Source organism: Neofelis nebulosa, chromosome 9, assembly GCF_028018385.1.
Source record: "Neofelis nebulosa isolate mNeoNeb1 chromosome 9, mNeoNeb1.pri, whole genome shotgun sequence".
Classification (NCBI taxonomy): Eukaryota; Metazoa; Chordata; class Mammalia; order Carnivora; family Felidae; genus Neofelis; species Neofelis nebulosa.
In genome coordinates, this window is record NC_080790.1 from 7979832 (window position 1) to 8000339 (window position 20508).

The 20508-nt window shown below is 48.8% G+C and overlaps 1 protein-coding gene across 9 annotated transcripts in view; it reads left to right on the plus strand.

Annotated features, from left to right (window-relative positions):
* ATP6V1C2 (ATPase H+ transporting V1 subunit C2) overlaps positions 1–20508 on the plus strand; it is a 60985-nt gene continuing 40477 nt past the window's right edge. For 7 of the 9 annotated variants that reach the window (XM_058682536.1, XM_058682530.1, XM_058682533.1 and 4 more), the window contains exons 1-3: positions 2–97; positions 1297–1452; positions 3652–3719. In XM_058682536.1, coding sequence (XP_058538519.1) covers positions 1324–1452; positions 3652–3719 — 197 coding nt within the window. In that variant the 5' untranslated portion in view covers positions 2–97; positions 1297–1323. Of the gene's footprint in view, positions 98–1296; positions 1453–3651; positions 3720–20508 lie in introns of all 9 variants that reach the window. The other 2 variants (XM_058682535.1, XM_058682531.1) reach the window with 1 other exon arrangement.

Below are 20508 nucleotides of genomic sequence, written 5' to 3' on the forward strand. Positions count from 1 at the left end.
GCGGGGCGCTGCGCAGAAGCCGCTGCCTCCCGGGAGCCGGCCGTGCGCTCCGGCCCCGTGCCCGCCCGCAGCACGCCCGCGCGGCCGCCGGCTCCCGGTAAGGACGCGCGGCGGGTCGGGGACGCGGGGCGGCGGCGGGAGAGGCGGCGCCGAGACCCGGGGGACCGGGGCGGGCCGCCCCGCGCACGCGGGTCCGCCGTCCCGGGCCGCGCTTTCCCGGTGGGAGCCAGAGAACCAGCGCCTCCGCGGCGCCCTCCCCGGGGCCGGGCAGGTGGCATCTCCCCAGCTTCTGCGCCGGGCCAGTTTGTCCCCAGGCCATCGGCGGTCAAGACCGAGAGGAACTGCGTCCGTTGTGCCCGGAGTTAGGAGGGACCGAGGGTACCTTGGAGTGGAGTGAGATGAGGGTCAAAAGGAAAAACTTCCAGGCCAGGGCTCTGGCTGGCTGTCGCCTGTTTCTCCCTAGCCTTCCGGAGACGCTTCGCGAGGCGATGGGAAGGGAGGCACGGGCCGAGGGGACAGAGGTGTGGGCGTGTGCACGTTTGAATGAGCAGAACGAATCGACTTTGCAAGCGGCAGGCGCTGGACAGAAACTGCCAGGCCCAGCACGATGCCCGCCTCTGCAGAGTGCACACCTGGGCTGGTGGAAGACGACTTTAGTCGTCCCCCCCCCCCCCCCGGCTTTTTTGCTTATTTGGGAACGAGGGGAGCTCTTCTGAAGTCTTACTTTTAAGGCTAGCACCATTCTGAAGGCCGGTCAGTAAACGATCTGGGGTTTGCCCAAGCTCCTGATGTGAAAACGCCACCTTGTCTCATTCCTGCCTTCGCTTCATCGCAGAAAGTACAATGTGGAAAGGAGGGAACTATTTCAGAAGGCCCCAGCCTGGCTGGCTGGCTGTCCACCCCCCTCACCCCCCGTTTGTATTCTGATGTCAGGAGAGAGGGGAGTAAAAGGACCGGGAATCTTGCTGTCCCCATCCCTCCCCCCAACCCTTAAAACCAGTCAGAACCACCCTAGGGATGGTTTGGGAGTCTTTGTGGAGACCTGAGGGCTTTCCAACGGAAGACTTTGCGGTCTTTTCAAGCAAAGATAAGAGCACTGCAGATCAGCACATGGGTGTCCTTGGAACTGGAGAATCTGAATTGGAAGGTCGCGGGGGACGAAGAATGGGATATAGTAAAGGCAACACCTCCTGGAGAGGATTAATTCTGAGGGAAGGGAAGTGGTGAAGGAGTAGAGATATTTGACACTTCTCTCCTCCTGTTTCTGTTTGTGCGTGTTGCTGTGGTTCTGGTCAGTAACTGGATAAAAGAAGTCCGGAAGCCATGTCGGAGTTTTGGTTAATTTCTGCCCCCGGCGATAAGGAAAACTTACAAGCCCTGGAGAGGATGAACACAGTAACCTCCAAGTCCAACCTGTCTTACAACACCAAATTCTCGATTCCGGACTTCAAGGTAAAGTTCCTGGGGAAAGAGGAAGGACATGATGGTGTGGGGTGGGTGGGTGTCTCCTGGGAAGCCAAGGAGAAAATAACAGGTCAAAGGCAGCAACGTTGAGGATAAGCCTGGTGGGGGGGGGGGGGGGGACGATGCACAGGGAAGTCAGTGGTCTGGATGGGACTTCGTGCCACAGCCCAGAGTTAGTTGTGGTTCCTATGGACCCAAAAACACAGAACAGAATGAACAGGGAGAGAAGGGTGTGGGTAGCAGTGTCTTCAAAAAAAAGAAAAATGGGGAGAGGGTTTTCCACACCGAGGCTCTTGTGAGTTGTTGTTCTAGGATTCTTCCTGTTTTGTCTTCGACATCCAAGAAGCCCCACGATACAGTGGAAATGTACAGGCGTGGAGAGCTTCGGTCTTGATTGTGCTCTTGAACTGGAAGCAGGGTGGGAGATTCAGATGGAATCTGATGGAGAGGCAGGAAGGGAACTTAATGGCAACCGGGCCGATGGCAGAAAGACACGAGGCAGGGAAGTCTAAGGGTTCTTGCTGTGGAGAACAAAGTTGGAAACTAACAAATGTGAGAGAGGAACGAGGTGTGCGGTCTTTTTACTTCCGAAGAGTAGCCTTGTCGCAGTCCTTCCTGAGATTGTAAGCTTCCAGAGAGAAGAGGCTTGAGGCATTTTTCAATGACAGCTATGCAGATGCACTGTGGGTGCTGGAGGGATGGCCCTAACTGCCCAGCGGTAGCCGTTCTAGAAAACTGCCCTATCCTCTTTTTCAAACCTCAGTCGGCCAGTCTACCAAAAGGGCTGCACTGTCAGCATCATTGGTGATGCGACCCTATTTGCTAGTGTTTATCGAGCGGTATGCTGGGGGCCAGGCACTTTGAACACACCATCTGGAATGTTCACAAGGCCCACGTTATAGATCAGGAAGGGCGGGGAAAGGAGACAAGGGTGATAGATCTGGTCAGTGGCAGCACTGATTTCTGAATCCGTACGTTGCTGCCACTGTTTGCCTGGCGACCGGCGCTGGGAAGGTCGGGGAATTCAGCATCCACTCGCCCGCTTACTCTTTGTAAGGCAATGTGTTAGACTGGAGGGAACAAAGATAAGAGGCAGGACCTCTGCCAAATATTGCTTAACATCAGGTCACTTGAAAGAGAAGCAAACTGCACTTATTAGAGATAGCTGTGCTTCATCATTTCCTAACTGCCTTTCTTAAGGTATTTCTTAAAGTATTTTTTTTATATTAAAGTATACTTGACATGCAGTGTTAATCTTAATTGCTTTTTAATATCCGATTGGGGATTGGTAATCTGAACACAGAGTCTCTCCTTCTGATTCCGGGAAGAGACCTTTAAATACAGTTTTGGGCTGTGTAATAATTTTCACATTAAGAAATAGATCGTAATAAGTAATCTGAAAGGAGAAAGACTTGCAGGAATGATGAGGCGGCGGGGGGGGGACGGGAGGAAGCTTGCCTCCCTCCCCCTCCCCCCCCCCCCCCCCCCCCCCCCCGCAAGATCATTGTTAATAACAGCAGAGCAGAACAGAGACAGGGATTGGTTGGACATCTTGGAGAAGAAAAGCGTTTAGAAATGGTGACTTCTTGGGGCACCTGGGTGGCTCAGTCAGTTAAGCATCCGATGCTTGATTTCAGCTCAGGTCATGATCTCAGGGTCATGAGCTCGAGGCCCGTGTTGGGCTCTGCGCTGACAGCACAGAGCCTGCTTGGGATTCTCTCGCTCTCTCCGCCCCTCCCCTGCTCACACGTGTGCATTCTTTCTCTCTCTCCTAAAAAATAAATAAATAAAAACTGAAAAAAAAAAAAAAGGTAACTTCTTTAACTTGCTTTCTGGTACATTTCCTCCTCAGCGATGGGGATTGATCATGTGACCAGCAGATTGCCACTTTAAGAAGATAATGAGCTGGGGTCCCACAATGATACAGAAGTTGCTCCTTCCTGTGGCAGAAATGTAACAGTTCATCCTGTTGGCAGTAATAATAATAACAGCTAAACTTTAAAAATGAGAAAATATCCCTAATCTGCTGATTCTCTTAAGAGCTCTTCCCAATTTCCAGTTTGGCCGTTGACCCAGAATAACTAAGGCAAGACGGAAGTCACAGAAGTCCCTGCACTGTTGTTGAAAGTGACCTACACCTTCCCTGCCATAAAGCTCGAGCCGCTAACGTCTTTGCAACCTTTCTAGGTGGGGACCTTGGATTCCCTTGTTGGCCTCTCTGATGAGCTGGGGAAACTCGATACCTTTGCTGAAAGGTAAACAATTTCTTATTTACTGCATACAAGTGAGAATTTGATGGTGTTGTCAAAGGACACAGCGCTCTTGCTTTGCCTGAACCCATGCTTGTCCAAACCCGATCCTAGAGGTCACATCAAGAACCAGTGTGGAGATGCCTGGGTGGCTCAGTCAGTTAAGCGTCAGACTCTTGATTTCGGCTCAGGTCATGATCTCATGGTTTGTGAGTTCGAGGCCCGCAGGGGGCTCTGTGCTGGCAGTTCAGAGTCTGGTTGGGATTCTGTCTCCCGTTCTCTCTGCCCCTCCCCCACTGGCTCTCTTTCTCTCTTGCAAATAAAAATAAACTTAAAAAAATTATAAAAAAAGAGCCAGCGTGACTCTGCATGAGGGCCCCAGGTCAACAGCAACACTTGGGGTCCCTTGAATAGTTGTGTTTTGTTTTTTTTTTTCCTGGAGGCAGCAATACTGGGGGGCTGCCTTCAAAATGAAGAGGCTTATGGCATAAGGTGCTGAAACCTTTAGAAAAATAATTGATGCGGTTTCCCCTGAGGCTTTTACATTTTCAAGTTTTTTGTTTGGTTTTGTTTTTGTGGTAATATTTGCTCAAAGTCAAAGATTCAAAGTACAGAAGGAAGGCTATCCAATTACATTAAACTTTCCTCTCATCTGGTTTCCTCTTTCCTGTTTCCCTCATTTCCTTCTTTTGAGGCAACATTATGACAGTCTTTAGGAGCACCTTCTGGAGACAGCCTGTACATGTGCAAATACCAAAAACAGTTTTACACAAATGATAGCATATATCCTGCACCTTGCTTTTCTCAGTTAATCACGTATCTTAGAGATAGAGGTGTTTTGTTTTTTTTTTAATGTTTCTTTATTTTTGAGAGAGAGAGAGAGAGAGACACAGTGTGAGCTGGGGAGGGGCAGAGAGAGAGGGAGACACAGAATCCGAACGAAGCAGGCTCCAGACTCTGAGCCATTAGCACAGAGCCCGATGTGGGGCTCAAACCTACCAACTGCGAGATCACGACCTGAGCCGAAGTTGGACGTTTAACCGACTGAGCCACCCAGGTGCCCCACTTAGAGATAGTTTCATGTCAGTCCGCAGCTGGGTTTTTCTACTGGCTGTATTAGCATGAATAGACGTGCCCTAATTTACTTGTATTTCCCTATCGATGGACATTTGAGTCTTCTGGACTTTTGCTGTTACAACCAATGCTGTCTTGATGGTCCTTTTGTCTACTTCTTTGCGCACCTGTGGGAGCGGGTCATCACAAGTTGAAATGCCGGGTCGAAGAGTATTTGCATGCAACGTTGTACACATATGCCCACATCCCTTCTCCAAGGAATTGTTCCCTATCCACACTCCCACCAAAAGTACATGAAGATATTTTAAAGTCTTCAAGGCATTTATTTATTTATTTTTTAATTGCTACACACCCGGGACATAAGCATTAGAAAATATATATGGATCACAGAAAAGCGTGAAAACAAAAATACAGATCACCAGGAGTTATGCCATCAGAGAAAACCACTGTGATGTTATATCGTATTTGCAGTTTTTTTCTACCCGCGTTATTTATGCATGCATATATTAGTAACAGTGACATCATGTTATATGTGGTTGTAACTTGCTCTTCTCTTCATATCTTAAACTTTGTTGTTGTTGTTTTTTTTAATTTTCTTAATGTTTATTTTTGAGACAGACAGACAGATGCTAAGCAGGGGAGAGGCAGACACAGAATCCGAAGCAGGCTCCAGGCTTCGAGCTGTCGGCACGGAGTCTGATGCAGGACTCGAACTCGAAGCCGCCCAGGCGCCCCATTCACATCTTACACTTTGGCTCTCGCCATTAACTCTTCCACTGTAGTGTTACGTCATAGAGATTTGCCATAATTTGTTTATTTGGGTGTTTCAAAATAATAATAATCCCTAGTTTGGGTGAAACTGAAAACATGTTGCTTACCAGATGTTCTCATTTAATTGAAAAAGAATGCAGGGCCGCCTGGGTGGCTCAGTCAGTTAGTTGAGAGAACGACTTCTTGATTTCGGCTCAGGTCATATCCCAGTGTCGTGGGATCAAGCCCCATGTGTGGCTCTGTGCTGAGTGTGGAGTCTGCTTAAGGTTCTCTCTCTCTCTCTCTCTCTCTCTCTCTCTCTCTCTCTCCCCCCCCCCCCACCCCGCTCCACTTCCCAGCTTGCATGTTCTCTCTCTCTCTGTCTCTAAAAAAAAAAAAAAAAGGAAGACAAGAAAAAGAATACAGATGGAGTAGATGAGGAAAATGGTCCATGACGGCCAGGTCTTGACTAGGACACAGACCCAGAGCCAGCCCCCCGCTGGATGTCACCACCCCCACAGAGGGTTTCAGATCCTCAGGGCCTGTCGACATTGCTGTTTTGTCTTTTCAGTGCAACGGTGATGTGACATGTCACCGCTTTGTTTTAACACGTTGAAAAAAAATTGTTTAATTTATTTTGAGAGAAAGAGAGGCAGAGAGGGAATGCCAAGCAGGCTCCACGCGGTCCGCGCACAGCCCGACGCGGGGCTCGATCCTGTGAATGGTGAGATCGTGACCCGAGCCGGAATCAAGTCAGATGCTTAACCGACTGAGCCCCCCAGGCGCCCCCCTCCGCATTTTTATAGGAGCCCTACTGATCTTCGAGGAGTCTCAATCTGCAGATTGGTGCCGCGAGGTAGAAATTAGGTTTTCTGCTTCTGTTGGGGCTCACCCACCCCTTGCCTGAGAGTGGAAATCAGCCTTTGTTGGTAACGTTTTGCTACATGGAGGATGTTGCTCTGACCACATAAAGGCAGCCCTTGTCCCCAAGTAGTTGGCAGCACGGAGTCTTTGAAAAAGAAAGCAAACCTTTGGCTTTCTCATCTGTAAGATGGGATAGTACGGAACATCTCTGCTTCCATAGAAGAATGAAAGGGAGTGAAATCATGTTAAATCAAATACTGTCAAATCCCAGGACAGGTTCTGTGAAAAATGGACACCCCCCCCCCCGAAAGTGGCTTGATCCCTAAATATCAACTCCTTTCTTAGGCTGCTCTCCATAGGGAGGTGGGTGTGACAGACACCATGGGGGCCAGCCCACTGCCCTAGGCTGGTCATTGCTTTCAGTTTTCTCAGCAGCCCTGACAAACCACTTCATGAGGTCCTATAGTGAGAAGGGGCAATATTGCCTTTAAGAAGAGAATTGTTTCCAGGCCTCCCGCAGAAGTGACAGCTAGTCAACATTTTTACCTTTCTAGACTTTTCTAGACCCTTCTAGATCTTTCTTTGCTACCAATTATCTGCCCTAGTGCAGGTCCTTCGCCTGTTTCTTACTCCCCAAAGCCTCCTCTAGCTCTAAAATTCTGTGATGCTGGATTTTCATTTCCACCTTCATTTCCTTTGTGTTTTGCTTTGTTTTTATCCGTGTGCTGTTCCACACCTACTGGTTGCACGGCTTGTTTGTGCTGGTGGCACAGCGTGTGTCGAAGAAATAATATGAAAGTATGTGAGCAGGCAAGGTCAAGGCTATCATCGGGAACCAGAACCTATATGAATTAAGATGTTTTCTAAAAACAGGGCTAGGTGTGGTGAGAATTGACAGTCACTGCGTTGTTTCAGTCTTTTTCTTTGTGGGTACATGTTCTCAGGAGCCTTCCTACCGGCGAGAAAGGAAAATGGTGTGATCTGAGCCCCCTTTATTTCTAGCATTGATCTGGCCCGGGGGCCAAGGTACTTTGTCTCCCGAGTTGATACTGGAGCTTGGAGTCCAATAATGGGATACACTAACTGACAGGCTTCGGGGCTTTGAAATGCCCTACCTGACTCTTTAAAGAGTCCTCGAGTGTTATTAGCTAAATAAATGCTAGCTGGGTTTATAGCTCAGGCAGCACCAACCTGTCGGCACTGCTTCTGGCCAGGAGAACAGAGGAGGGACGAGAGTTTTCAGGGTGTATTGTTTCCATATCCTTTTATTATTTATTTACTCGGGGCACTAGAGTGTTTTTCCATGTAGCTGGAAGGCAGGTTTCGCTTCCTGGCTTTTCTCTCTCCCTCTCTCCTTTTGTTTTGTTTTCTTTTGTTTGTTTGTTTGATTTGTTCCTCCATGGTGACTTTGTTAATTTACTCTGTATTGACCCTGTAATTCGCGAACATTTGAGAAACCAAAGGATTCAGTCTTGAAAAAGGCGTCCCCCCACCCCCCATTAGCAGTTGTTTTGAGTTCTTCCCAGTGTCTTAGCTTGCTTCGACAAGATGCTGATTGAAATATTGCATTTCACAGGTGCTTAGACACCCGTATATACCTCCTGGGTTTCTGTGGTACATTGGTGACTGTCACTCGCCCCTGAGCACAGTGCCTACCTGTGGTATAGCTGGTGGCTTCTCTTCACCCGTGTGGTTCCATGAAGTTGGCTGAGGGTTAGCTCAAAGATGTGGATCGGAGATTACGTATCTGAGTGTGGACGTCTGCTGAATGATGCAGATCTTAAGGAGTGGGTTCTTCTAAGGGCATTCTAGAAAGCTGGTTTGTTTGTTTTTTTAATTTTTTTTTTAACGTTTATTTATTTTTGAGACAGGGAGAGACAGAGCATGAGCGGGGGAGGGTCAGAGAGAGAGGGAGACACAGGATCCGAAGCAGGCTCCAGGCTCTGAGCTGTCAGCCCAGAGCCCGACGCGGGGCTCGAACTCACGGACCACAAGATCATGACCTGAGCCGAAGTCAGACGCTTCACCGACTGAGCCACCCAGGCGCCCAGGCGCCCTTGAGGGCATTCTACAGAGAAGCAAGGGGCGCCTGGGTGGTTCAGTTGGTTAAGTGTCTGACTCTAGGTTTCAGCTCAGGTCATAATCTCACGGTGTGCGAGTTCGAGCCCCGTGTCAGGCTCTGCACTGACAGCTGCGAAGCCTACCTGGGATTCTGTCTGTCTGTCTCTCGCTTCTCTCTGCCCCTCCCCACTCATGCTCGCTCGCTCTCTCTCTCTCTCTCTCTCAAAATAAATAAACTTAGAAAAAACCCCATTTTTTAAATAAAGAGAAGCAAAATATAAGTTAAAAAACTACCCTGGCCGCGTGACATTTCTTCAAGTCACTGGACAAATATCAACTGAACACCTTTTAATGATCTGGACTCCTCTAGGTGTCACAGTCCTAACCGGATGTGCTTGCTGTTCAGCTCTTAATGACTGTTTCCTACCTCCCCCTCCTTGTAAACCCCCAGTAGTACCCACTCATGCTGCTCAGCTCCCCCAGACTCTCCTCCCCACCCCTGCTTTCAGACGTGCTGATCTACCCTGTCCTAATACAACCAGGCACACCCCTGCGTCACAGCACTTAACCAGAGCGCGCTGTAAGGTCCCTGAGGCTGGTCACTGGTACACATAGCTCCCTGCACCTGTAACGTTCTAGGCCCTCAAAACCAGCTGAATGAATGAGTGGAAGAAAGAATCCTGAAATATTAGAGCTGCACGGAGACCCTGAGAGAGCTAATCTAACCCCTTCATGTTCCAGACGAGGCAACGTGCCCAGAAAGATGCTCTTAGAAAGAGCTTGGATGGGCTCAGGGCAGCAGAGAAGGAATAGAGCCTTGACCCAGATTCACCAGTCAATCATCATGACATTTTTAAATACAACATTTAAATTTTTTTTTTTTTTTTCTTTTTCAACATTTATTTATTTTTGGGGACAGAGAGAGACAGAGCATGAACGGGGGAGGGGCAGAGAGAGAGGGAGACGCAGAATCGGAAACAGGCTCCGGGCTCCGAGCCGTCAGCCCAGAGCCCGACGCGGGGCTCGAACTCGCGGACCGCGAGATCGTGACCTGGCTGAAGTCGGACGCCCAACCGACTGCGCCACCCAGGCGCCCCTTAAATACAACATTTAAAAATGTCTTCCTCATTGGCATTTCACAAAGTATTATGCTTACACATTTAAAAAAATGAGGGGGCGCCTGGGTGGCTCAGTCGGTTAAGCGTCCGACTTCTGCTCAGGTCGTGATCTCATGGTTTATGGGTTCGAGCCCCGCGTCGGGCTCTGTGCTGGCAGCTCAGAACCTGGAGCCTGCTTCGGATTCTGGGTCTCCTTCTCTCTCTGCCCCTCCCTTGCTCATTCTCTTTCTCTCTCTCAAAAATAAATATTAATTTTTTTTTTAATCGAATGATATAGAAAGGTACAAAAAGAAAATTCCAGTTTACCCCTGTCCCTCTCCCCAGAGGCAATCATTATGAGGATTTTGTATGGTTCCTTCCTTGGTAAAACAAAAAAAAAAAAAATACACATACGTTCATGCTCTAGCCCTAATATTTGTAAACTTTGAAGACCTTATTTTGAGGTATCTATTAAGTACAGGTTTTTAAACTTAGATATGTCCCAAGCATTTAGGACAGAACCTATCACATGGTTAGTGCAACAATCCTACTGATAATTTATTTAAGATTACGCTGAGGGGCACCTGGGTGGCTTAGTTGGTGAAGCGTCTGACTTCGGCTCAGGTCATGATCTCGCGGTCCGTGGGTTCCAGCCCTGCGTGGGCTCTGTGCTGACAGCTCAGAGCCTGGAGCCTGCTTTGGATTCTGTGTCTCCCTCTCTCTCTCTGCCCCCCACCCCCGCTTGTGCTCTGTTTCTCTCTCTTTCAAAAATAAATATTAAAAAAAATTTTTTTTAATGATACAAAAAGAGATTACACTGAAATTATGGGAGATTAACATTCTTATCATTTTGTGTACTTCTGTGAACACAGTACATCTTTCAATTGACTGAACTCCTTTTCTTTTGTCCTCTGGTAGAGAACTTTCATGTTTCATTCAGTAAAATTCCTGCACAGTATCTCACTGATTACTTTCCTCCAAATTTTGTTTTTTATTTAGTTCCTATTAGAAATGAAATCTTTTCTCTAAATGTTTACGATTTATAAATTGGGATTTTCATGTATTAATTTTATGGCCCACAAATGCCCTGAACTTCCTTATTGGAAGCTAAGGTAAGGTGTAAAGGAGTCTAGCTCCAGAATCCTCAATTAAAAAAAAAATTTTTTTAATGTTATTTATTTTTGAGAGAGAGACAGAAAGACAGAGAACGAGTGGGGGAGGGGCAGAGAGAGAGGGAGACACAGAATCCAAAGCAGGCTCCAGGCTCAGCACAGCGCCTGACGCGGGGCTTGAATCCACGAACTGCAAGATCATGAACTGAGCTGAAGTTGGACGCTTAACCGACTGAGCCACCCAGGAGCCCCCAGAGTCCCCCATTTTTTTAAAAAAAAGTTTATTTTTGAGAGAGGGAAAGACAGGCAGAGAGAGAGAGAGAGGCAGAGAGAGAGAATCCCAAGCCGGCTCCACGCTGTCAGTGAGGAGCCCAACACGAGGCTCGAACTCACGACCCTGGGATCATGACCTAGGCTGAAATGAAGAATCGCACGCTCAATTGATGGTGCTCTCAGAGTCCTCATTTTTAACACAAAATTAAGATTGGTCTGTTGTGTGACAGCACAGAATCACAAAGCCACATTAGTGTCTGAATGATGATGGCTCCGTAAAAAGAATTTGGAAGAGTTCTCTGTTCTCCGTCCTCAGTACACTGTACACATGGGGCCTTGAGCTCTTGAGAGGTGGCTAGTTTGGAATGAGATGGGTAAAGTATAAAACATCAGATTTCAAAGACTTAGTACCAAAAAAAAAAAAAAAAAAAAAGGAAAATCTCCATAAACATTTTATGCTGGTTACCTGTTGAAACAACCATGTTTGGGATAGCGGGTTCCATAAAATATATTACTAAAATTAGTTTCACTGTTATTTTTTTAACACGGCTACTAGAAAATTTTAAATTACATATGTGGCTCCATTATATTTCTATTAGACAGCATTGGGCTAGAATTCTAGACAGTGCTTCTCAAACAGACAGGTGAATGCCCTGGGGATCTTGGGAAAATGCAGATTCTGACTCAGTGGGTCTGGGCTGAGCCTGGGATTCAGCATTTCTTTCTTTCTTGCTTTCTATGTTTATTTATTTTTCAGAGAGAGAGAGAGAGACAGAGTACAAGCAGAGGGGTGCAGAGAGAGGGAGATACAGAATCTTAAGCAGTCTCTAGGCTCTGAGCTGTCAGCACAGAGCCCAACACAGGGATCAAACTCACGAACCGTGAGATCATGACCCGAGCTGAAGTCGGATGCTTAACCAACTGAGCCGCCCAGGCGCCCCTGGGATTCAACGTTTCTTACAAGCTCTGCAGTCATACTGTGCTGCTGGGTTGCAGACCACACTTGGCATGTCACTTCCAGACACTTAAATCAGTGGCTCTTAAACTGCCGGGTGCATCAGACTCATCTGGAAGGTTTGCTAAGAAATAGATTCCTGGGGGCGCCTGGGCGGCTCGGTCAGTTAAGCATTCGACTTCAGCTGTAGTCATGACCTCACGGTTTGTGGGTTCAAGCCCTGCATCGGGCTCTGTGCTGACAGCTCAGAGCCTGGAGCCTGCTTCGGATTCTGTGTCCCCCTCTCTCTCTGCCCCTCCCCCACTTGTAGTCTGCCTCTCTCTCTGTCAAAAATAAACATTAAAAAGAAAGAAAGGAAGGAAGGAAGGAAGGAAGGAAGGAAGGAAGGAAGAAATAGATTACTGACTCCTCCAGAATTTCTGAGTCAGTAGGTCTAGGTGGGGCCCGAAAATCTGCATTTTCAGTGTGAAGTCAGTGCTGTTTCCATCTTCGGACATTCGGAAGTGCTCTTGTGACCTCCTATCTTGCTGCTTTTTCTGAGCGTTCCGCGGTTGCCTGGTTCTCTTGTTCTCATTGTATCGAGGGCACTGGGCTGAGCCTGGGATTCAGGCTCAACATACGTGTGTGTAGAAACGACAGTTATCAATGATTTTCATACCTGCTGTGTCCCCGTGTTCATACAGGGCGCGGTTTGCCGTTCTTGCCGGATGCAAAAAAGCTCTGACACTGGGGCCTCCACCGAGGGCTGCACTTGATGTCCTGTGTGCCTCTGTTTGTGTTGTTTTCGGTCTTGAGTTCTCCACCACCCTGTTCTGGCAGGTGCCGTTCACGGATCGCTCGCTGGGTGCCAGGCACCGTATCGGGCACTGCTCAGTTCTCTATTTCTTATGAAATCTTCACCACAGCCCTGCGGACGGCGTGACTATCCTCCCGTTATAGACGAGAATATTGACGCGCACGGAGTGGAGTTGTGTGTGCAACGTCACGTGGCTGATGAGTGTCAGGCCTGAGCCCCGTGCACCTGCTTCTCTGCCTGCCTCAGCCAGAGGCTTTGGCACATGGCTCGGTTAGCTTCCCCCCTGCCCGCCCTGCCTTTATCCCTTCCTCGGGGGCCCTGCTGTGGCGATCTCTGCTTTGCCTGAGGTGGCCCAGTACCTGACAGTCCCCGCCCCCACCCCCAGCTCCTGGGAGCTCTCACCAAACCAGAAGTCCGGCCAGCAGGGAAGGAAGGAATACCGGCTGGCCCCTTTGTGTGCAGCAGGCCTGGGGTCAGGGTCAGCCTGAGGCAACATTGTGAAATCCACAAAATAATCCTTTGGAGGCTAACTTTAGTGGAAGGCGCTTACTTGCATCTCGGATCTCTCCCGATCCTGGGACCCTAGGGCTCCACTCTCCTCCAGGCCTCAGCCCAAACACGTTCACCCTGTGCTCTGAGTTGGCTCGTCACACCTTACGTGGATGGCAGCCACTTATACTCCCCTGATATTCAGGGGCTGGAGGGGCAAGTTAAAAACAATATTTTTTAACACTTACTCATTTTTGAGAGACAGAGAGCGCAAGGTGGGGTGGGGCGGAGAGAGAGGGAGACACAGAATCCGAAGCGGGCTCCAGGCTCCGCGCTGTCAGCACAGAGCCCGACGCGGGGCTCGAACTCCTGAACCTTGAGATCGTGACCTGAGCTGAAGCCGGACGCTCAACCGACTGAGCCACCCAGGGCCCCAACCCTGTTCAATCTTAACGCATTTCTAGGAAGTTGATCTCAAGACCAGGGACTCTAAATGGAGATTAGAAAGTTTATAATAAAAATTTTTTTTTCTGAGCAGGTAGGTAATACATTCACATGCATCAAAGATAAAAACAATGAGAAGTCTCCCTTGCACTCTCCCCCCTTCCCTGGCCTCTGCTGAAGAAAGCCAGTTTTATGAGTTGCTTCAATACATTTTCAGTGCTTCCTAATGCAAACGCAAGAAAATTCCAGTATATATCTGTATTGTTTCCCTTTTTAAAGTAGTTCTCCACATGTGCTGGGGTGTATCTTGCTGATTTCTCACTTAGCATTATATGCTGGGAGATTTCTCCTGTTGGTCCATAAAGAGCTTTCTCTCTTTTTAAGCTAGCCAGCATTCCACATGGGGACGGTCCCATAGTTTATTGACCAGCCCCAAGGTGGGCACTGGCTTATTTACTCTGATGGGGAAGGGGGCTCTTGGCAACGGTGCCTCGGGATATAATCTTGCACCTTTACCATTACTCTGCATGGGAGAGAGTGTGCGTGTATCTGCAGGACGAATTCTCAGAGGCAGACTGCTGGGTCTGAGGGTCCTATGCTTTTGTAACTTTGACAGATGTCGCCAGATGTCTCTGGGTTGACCCTTTTGCCTTTCCACCCGCAATGAAGGACAGTCTGCATTTCCCTAACCCGTTCTCATAAAGCGTGTTGTCAAATGTTGGGTTTATATGAACTTGACAGCTAAGTAACGCTGCCTGGGTATAGTAGCTTTTTTTTTTTTTTTTTTTTTTTATGGCTCTATGTAGACAAATGATAAGCCATAGATAGCAAGTTTTCAAAGTGGACAATTTGATGAGTTTTGAGACACACACATCTGTGAAGCCACCGCCACAGTCAAGATAATGAACATATCCTTCCCCCGCAAAGTTTCTTTGTGCCTCTCTGTGATCAGTTTCCTTCTCAGCAGTTTGAACGCTGATATGCTTTCTGTCCCTATAAGACTGTTGGCGTCTTGTAGAACATTTGTATGAAAAGAATGAGATGGTGTGTACTCTTCTTTTTTTGGTCTGGGTTTTCCATGCCACATCATTATTTGAGATTTATCCATGTTGTTGTGTGTCTATTAACAGTCATTTTTTAACTGCTGAGTAATATTCTATTTTATGGGTAAGCCCCAATTTCTTTATCCATTTACCTGGTGGGGGACACTTAGATGCCTTCCAGTTTGGGACTCTTAAAAAGAAAGCTGTCATGAACATTCATGTAAAATCTTTGCGTTGGCATATGTTTTTAATTTCTCTTAGGTAAATGCCTACCCGTTGAGGCAGCTGGGGTCCTGGGTACACAGAGTGTGGGTACACACATCCCCTTTGACCCTCAAACCTTTGGATTGCTTCCTGGCCCTATGGGATGGATGTGGCTTGGAGGAAGGTCACCTGGGGACCTTCTAAGGCCTGGGGTCCCCTGTGGTCCCAGGACATGGCCCCCTTGTCATGGGCTAGGCTTACTATTTCAGTTGCATCGAGTACTTAGAATTTTGTGGACATGGGGAATACTAAGTTGTTGTTGTTGTTGTTGTTGTTGTTTAAGGAAATGGCCATTCTTTGAAAAGATCACATTCTGGGAGAAGAGGTAGATGACTGTAGAGATCATTTCAATCCCGTGTGACACGTGGACAAAGCAAAAATGGGGGAGGACCATGATGGCTCTGAGGAGCACCGGTCCAACATCCTGCTTCACATCTTAAGGCAAATGCCAGCATTTGCTGGGCATCTGTGCATTTTCCAGGAACCACTGTATTTTCCTTGGAGCTGGTGGTCGTACAATTCGTAATTTTTCAGAGCTCTCTTTGTTTTGACGGAGCACCCAGATGAGGAAACCAACACTTCTGACAGTATGATAACTGCTATGGTGGAGGGCAGTTTCTAGGGAGCCCCATGGGGGCAGCAACTGTGGTCGCTTTGTTCACTAGCACTCCCGCATAATATTGCCTGGGACATAATGGACTGTGTGTTTCTATTGAGGGCAAGAAGCAGCATGTACTGGGTGGGGGCGTTATCCGATGCTCTCTTGTGTTTGTTAGGGGTGGACTTGCCACAAGGAGGGGCACTTGGGCTGTTGTCACAAAGGGTGAGCAGCATCCAGGTGGCTCAAGATATTCCAGGTGCCTGCAGAGGAGGCTGGCACGGGACGGGCAGTGGTGAGTGGGTGGGGAAGGAGAAGACCAGACAGGCAGGAGCGTTCTTTGTAAACTCTGCTCAGAAGCTCGAACATCAATATTTGAACTTCTTGGAAAACCGCGGACGTAGTTGAAATGGCCCAATGGCACGCTAAGCTGTATATTTTTAGAGATCCCTCTGGTTGCCGTTGGCAGGATAGAACAGGAGGGGTCCAGACTGAGCAAGGCAAGACAACCAGAGAGGAAACCATTGAAGGAAAGTTGGAGAAAGATGACGTGGCCCGCCTCGGACAGTGACCCAGGACAGGGCTCAGGCAGGTTTGTGGGAACTATAAAATTATAGCCGTGATGGAAAAGGAAGGAGCAGAGCCAAGGAGCTTAGGAGAAGGTGGTGACATCCAGCCTAAAGGGCCAAATCCGTCCTTGACATTCTCCTCCAGACTGGGTCTTCACCCTCAAAGCCAAGAGAAAGGCTGGGGCGTGTTCTGAAAAATTAAGATATAATTCACACACTGGAATATTCACCCCTTCGATGTGCGCTAGTCATTGGTCTCTGGTATATTTCCAAAGTAATGCAGCCATCACCACCATCTGGTTCCAGAACCTTCTCATCATCTCAGAAGGAAGCCCTGTGCCTATTCGCCACCACCCCCTCCCTCCTCCATCCCCCCAAACCACTTGCTATATGGATTTGCCTGTTTTGGGCATTTCATGCAAATAGAAAGCCTGGGTGCTTTCAGATAAACCAAGAGAAGTAACACCTTCCCTGCCGATTTACCATGAAATGTGTGTTGACGGGCCCTAGAAGGTGATTGACCGTGAGGGGAGTCCCGTAGTCAGAGTGGCTGGGAGGCCCCCACTCTGTGGCCTTGAGAAAATGTTTGCCTGAACAGTCTATTGCTTTCTTTTCGTTAAAAAAAAAAAAAAAAAAAAAAAAAAAAAAAATTATCGTAGTGCAAAGAGACAAGGAATTTAAATGAGAAGAGGGTTTGTTTGTTTGGTTTTTAACATTTATTTATTATTGAGAGACAGAGAGAGACAGAGCATGAGCAGGGGAGGGGCAGAGAGAGGGGAGACACAGAATCTGAAGCAGGCTCCGGGCTCTGAGCGGTCAGCACAGAGCCTGATGTGGGGCTTGAACCCATGAACTGTGAGATCACAACCTGAGCCGAAGTCGGACGCTTAACTGACTGAGCCACCCAGGCGCCCCCAAGAAGAGGTTTTATGAAAGAACATTGTTATTAAATCCACTTTCTTAGTGTAAACCGGAGGTCTTATTTTTACCCTGGTCGGCTACCTCCAGGCCGTGTGACCTCAAATAAGTCCCCATCTCTCCTGGGTCTCTGAAGGCCCTTCCAACCGGGGCCCCACACAATGGTAAACTAACCATTTAGTTACCGTTGTGGGCAGACCATATTCTTGTCACCCTACCCAGGCGTGACTCTAATGTCAAGGATTTTTTTTTTTTTAATTTTTTTTTTTTTTTAATGTTTTTTTTTTATTTTATTTTTGGGACAGAGAGAGACAGAGCATGAACGGGAGAGGGTCAGAGAGAGAGGGAGACACAGAATCGGAAACAGGCTCCAGGCTCCGAGCCATCAGCCCAGAGCCCGACGCGGGGCTCGAACTCACGGACCGCGAGATCGTGACCTGGCTGAAGTCGGACGCTTAACCGACTGCGCCACCCAGGCGCCCCTAATGTCAAGGATTTTTAATGGAGGGACGGCTTCTTTAAGTTTTTCTTTTTCGTGGTAGTAAAACACTTACTTCATTCTATTCTCATAACACCCTGATTAACATCATCACGTACATCTTCAGCCACATTTTTGGCTGCCTCCTACAGCGGCATTTCCAAAAGTGGAATTACCGGGTCAAAGGATATAGGCATATTTAAAGCGGTTTGTACATATGGCTAAATTGTTCTCCAGTGAGGTTGCCAGGAAGTCCTGTTTCATCATACCCTTGTTAGTTTACTGCCTCGAAAACACTCTTGTCGTTTACCTGGCGAAATGAAAATGAGGTGTGATTGTTTTAATGCGTATTTCTCGGTAACCCGCAAGAGGAAGCATATTTTCAGGTGCGCGTCAGCCACTGGGTTTTGTGATTTGCGGGCTCTGGCCTTTGTGCCTTCTGGGGCGGGCCGCAGGTTGGACCACTCCGGGGCCGCTGTTCACACTGTGGGCGCTGGGCCCAGCCCCGTGGGGGTGGGACCCCTGCAGTTGGGCACGGTGCCTGGGCTGCTGGGTGGATTGACTTTCTGGAAAATGCTCCAGACCTTGAGCAAATCCCAGTCTCTCTTCTAAGCCAGGTGCTTAGGGGACTGCCTGGTTACCCCTCAAAGGCTGTGGGACCCCGGAGCATTTCAGTAACCCTTCAGAACAAGGGGCCTTCCTTGGCCATAGCCCCTTAGGGAGCAAATTTTCTCTGAGGGTAGACTGGTTTTTGAAGAGAACCAAGGATCATCAACGACCGTGTGGGTAAATCCAGCTGCGTAATGCCAACTTGGCCAAAGCAAATTCTGTTTGGAACGATGGCGAATCTTGCTGAATGGCTTTACAAACGGTGTGCAGAGGGGATCCCTCTAAGGATGGAGAATATTGGTCCCTTATTGCAACTCCCAGTTTCTAAGAAGCAAGGTCAGAATTCAAAGCATCGTATCTCTGTGGCCAGAGCCCTCCAGAGCCCCGAGTGGGAAACCTTCTCAGAGGCCTCATTGGATCTTTATATTTATTAAAAGAAAGTCACAGAATCACAGTCCAGTCACTTGTTCCTGATCATTGCTGCAAGGCATCTTGATTTCATTGTCCTGTGGCCACCGAGGAGGAAGCAGAGACAAAGGAGCGGGGTGAGGTGCCCAGAGGCTCTGTGAGTCACCAGCTGTGCGGAAGCTTGTGGGCCTCACTTCTCAGGGCTTCTGTGTGGCTGCAAAGGGAGGCTGGACCTATCAGAGCCCCTCCCCCCCCACCTCCTCCTCCGCGGGGTGTGCTTGGGGTTTTGATTATCCAGAGAGGGACACATTAGCCGCTGGTGCGCTGAGAGCAGTTCTTGCCGTGGACAGAGGCTTGCGGTAGGGGCGGGGTAGGGGGGTAGTACTAGCTGATGTCAAGGCCACCAGCAGAGGGCTCTTGGGCAAGTGTCTTCGTCTCTCTGAACCTCAGTTTCCTGAGCTCACCATGGCCTCGCCTCCTCTGTCATTGGTTTATGGAAACATACATGTACACAAAGTGCATGAGGCCCGAGGACAGCTCACTAGAGACAAGTTATTGCTACTCTTGCTTCAAAACCCTATGGAAACTCCCTCCAACCCTCCCAGTCACCTGTTGGCCCTCAACTCCCAGGCTTGGAGTAATTCTGAAAAACAGACTAACCTCAGTCTGCTTTTGCCTGAATTATCCAGAAAACCCGGGGAAGGGGGGAAAGCCCTCAGTTCTGCTTCCCAGGGATGCACTCAGGGCCTCGGAACCTGATAACCACACTCCGCAGCGAACTGGGCGGGTGAGACTCAGCCTGTCTTCCCACAAGGCCAGGGGTGGGGCAGGTGGGAGCCGACCTCCGGCCGAAGGGGGGCGCCATGATGAAAGCTGGACCCACAGGGGCGCTCTGGAAGGAGGAAACACACGAAGCTTTGCTGTGCGTGGTTGCAGTGGGGCTACCCTTTAGGAAGATTGTCCTCTGTGCTTGGGTCCTGGGCCAGGGGCACTCCGGTGAGTGGAGATTAGTCCTCTCCTGTGTGTCCGTTGTCCATCTAAGAAGGGTCTGGAAGGGCCCTGGGGCCCTTCATGACAGCCGGTCGGGTGAGCATGGGATTTCGGGAGGAGGAGAAGAGGGAGACAGAGATCTCAGGGGTCTTTGTCCTACTGTGCTCTCAGTGCTTGAGTTATCCTGGGTCCCAAGGACCGGAGGGAACAGCCCCCTTGGATCTCGGGGTCCAGAAATCAGCAGCGCTGAGAGGTGCCACACAGTGTTCTCAGAAAGAGCATTTTCATTGCATACCGGGCCCAGGCAGCCCTTCTTTCCCGACCTCTTCCCGCCCCTCCCCTGGGGTTCTAGCATCTGGATTCTGCCTGCCCAGCTCCTGAAGGGCACCCCCCCCTCGCCCCGTCAGTTCCCTACCTGCCCTGCCTCACACCTGGGTGATGCCCCCACCTCCCCGTCCCCATCTTTCTCACTTTCTCCCCTTGGCTCCCCATTTGACTGGCAAGGTTAATTTGAAAGAAATCTTAACCAGCTGAGCCCAGGCAGCATGCCCTTGAATTTAATACTTCATTTACTCATTGCTTTGTTCATTTGCACTACCATTATTCTTGCTTTATTATTAATACATGGCTGGTAGTTTTAAAATCCGGATCCCACCTCTGCAGTTCTATTCCATAAGAGAAACCATTTCAACAATATAGTGCCAATCTTTATGGACTTTTCCATGCATAATACAAGCGTGTAGTTTTATGGCTTTTGTTTTTGTTTTTACAAAAATGGGACCATACCTATAGGTATTATTTATTATTCTTTTTCCCCTTAAAAATGTTTTTTTTAATGTTTATTTATTTTTGAGAGAGAGAGAGAGAGAGAGCAAGAGTGGGGAAGGGGCAGGGGGGAGGGTGGCAGAGAGAGAGGGAGACACAGAATCCGAAGCGGGCTCCAGGCTCTGAACTGTCAGCACAGAGACCAATGTGGGGCTCAAACCCACAAACCGCGAGATCA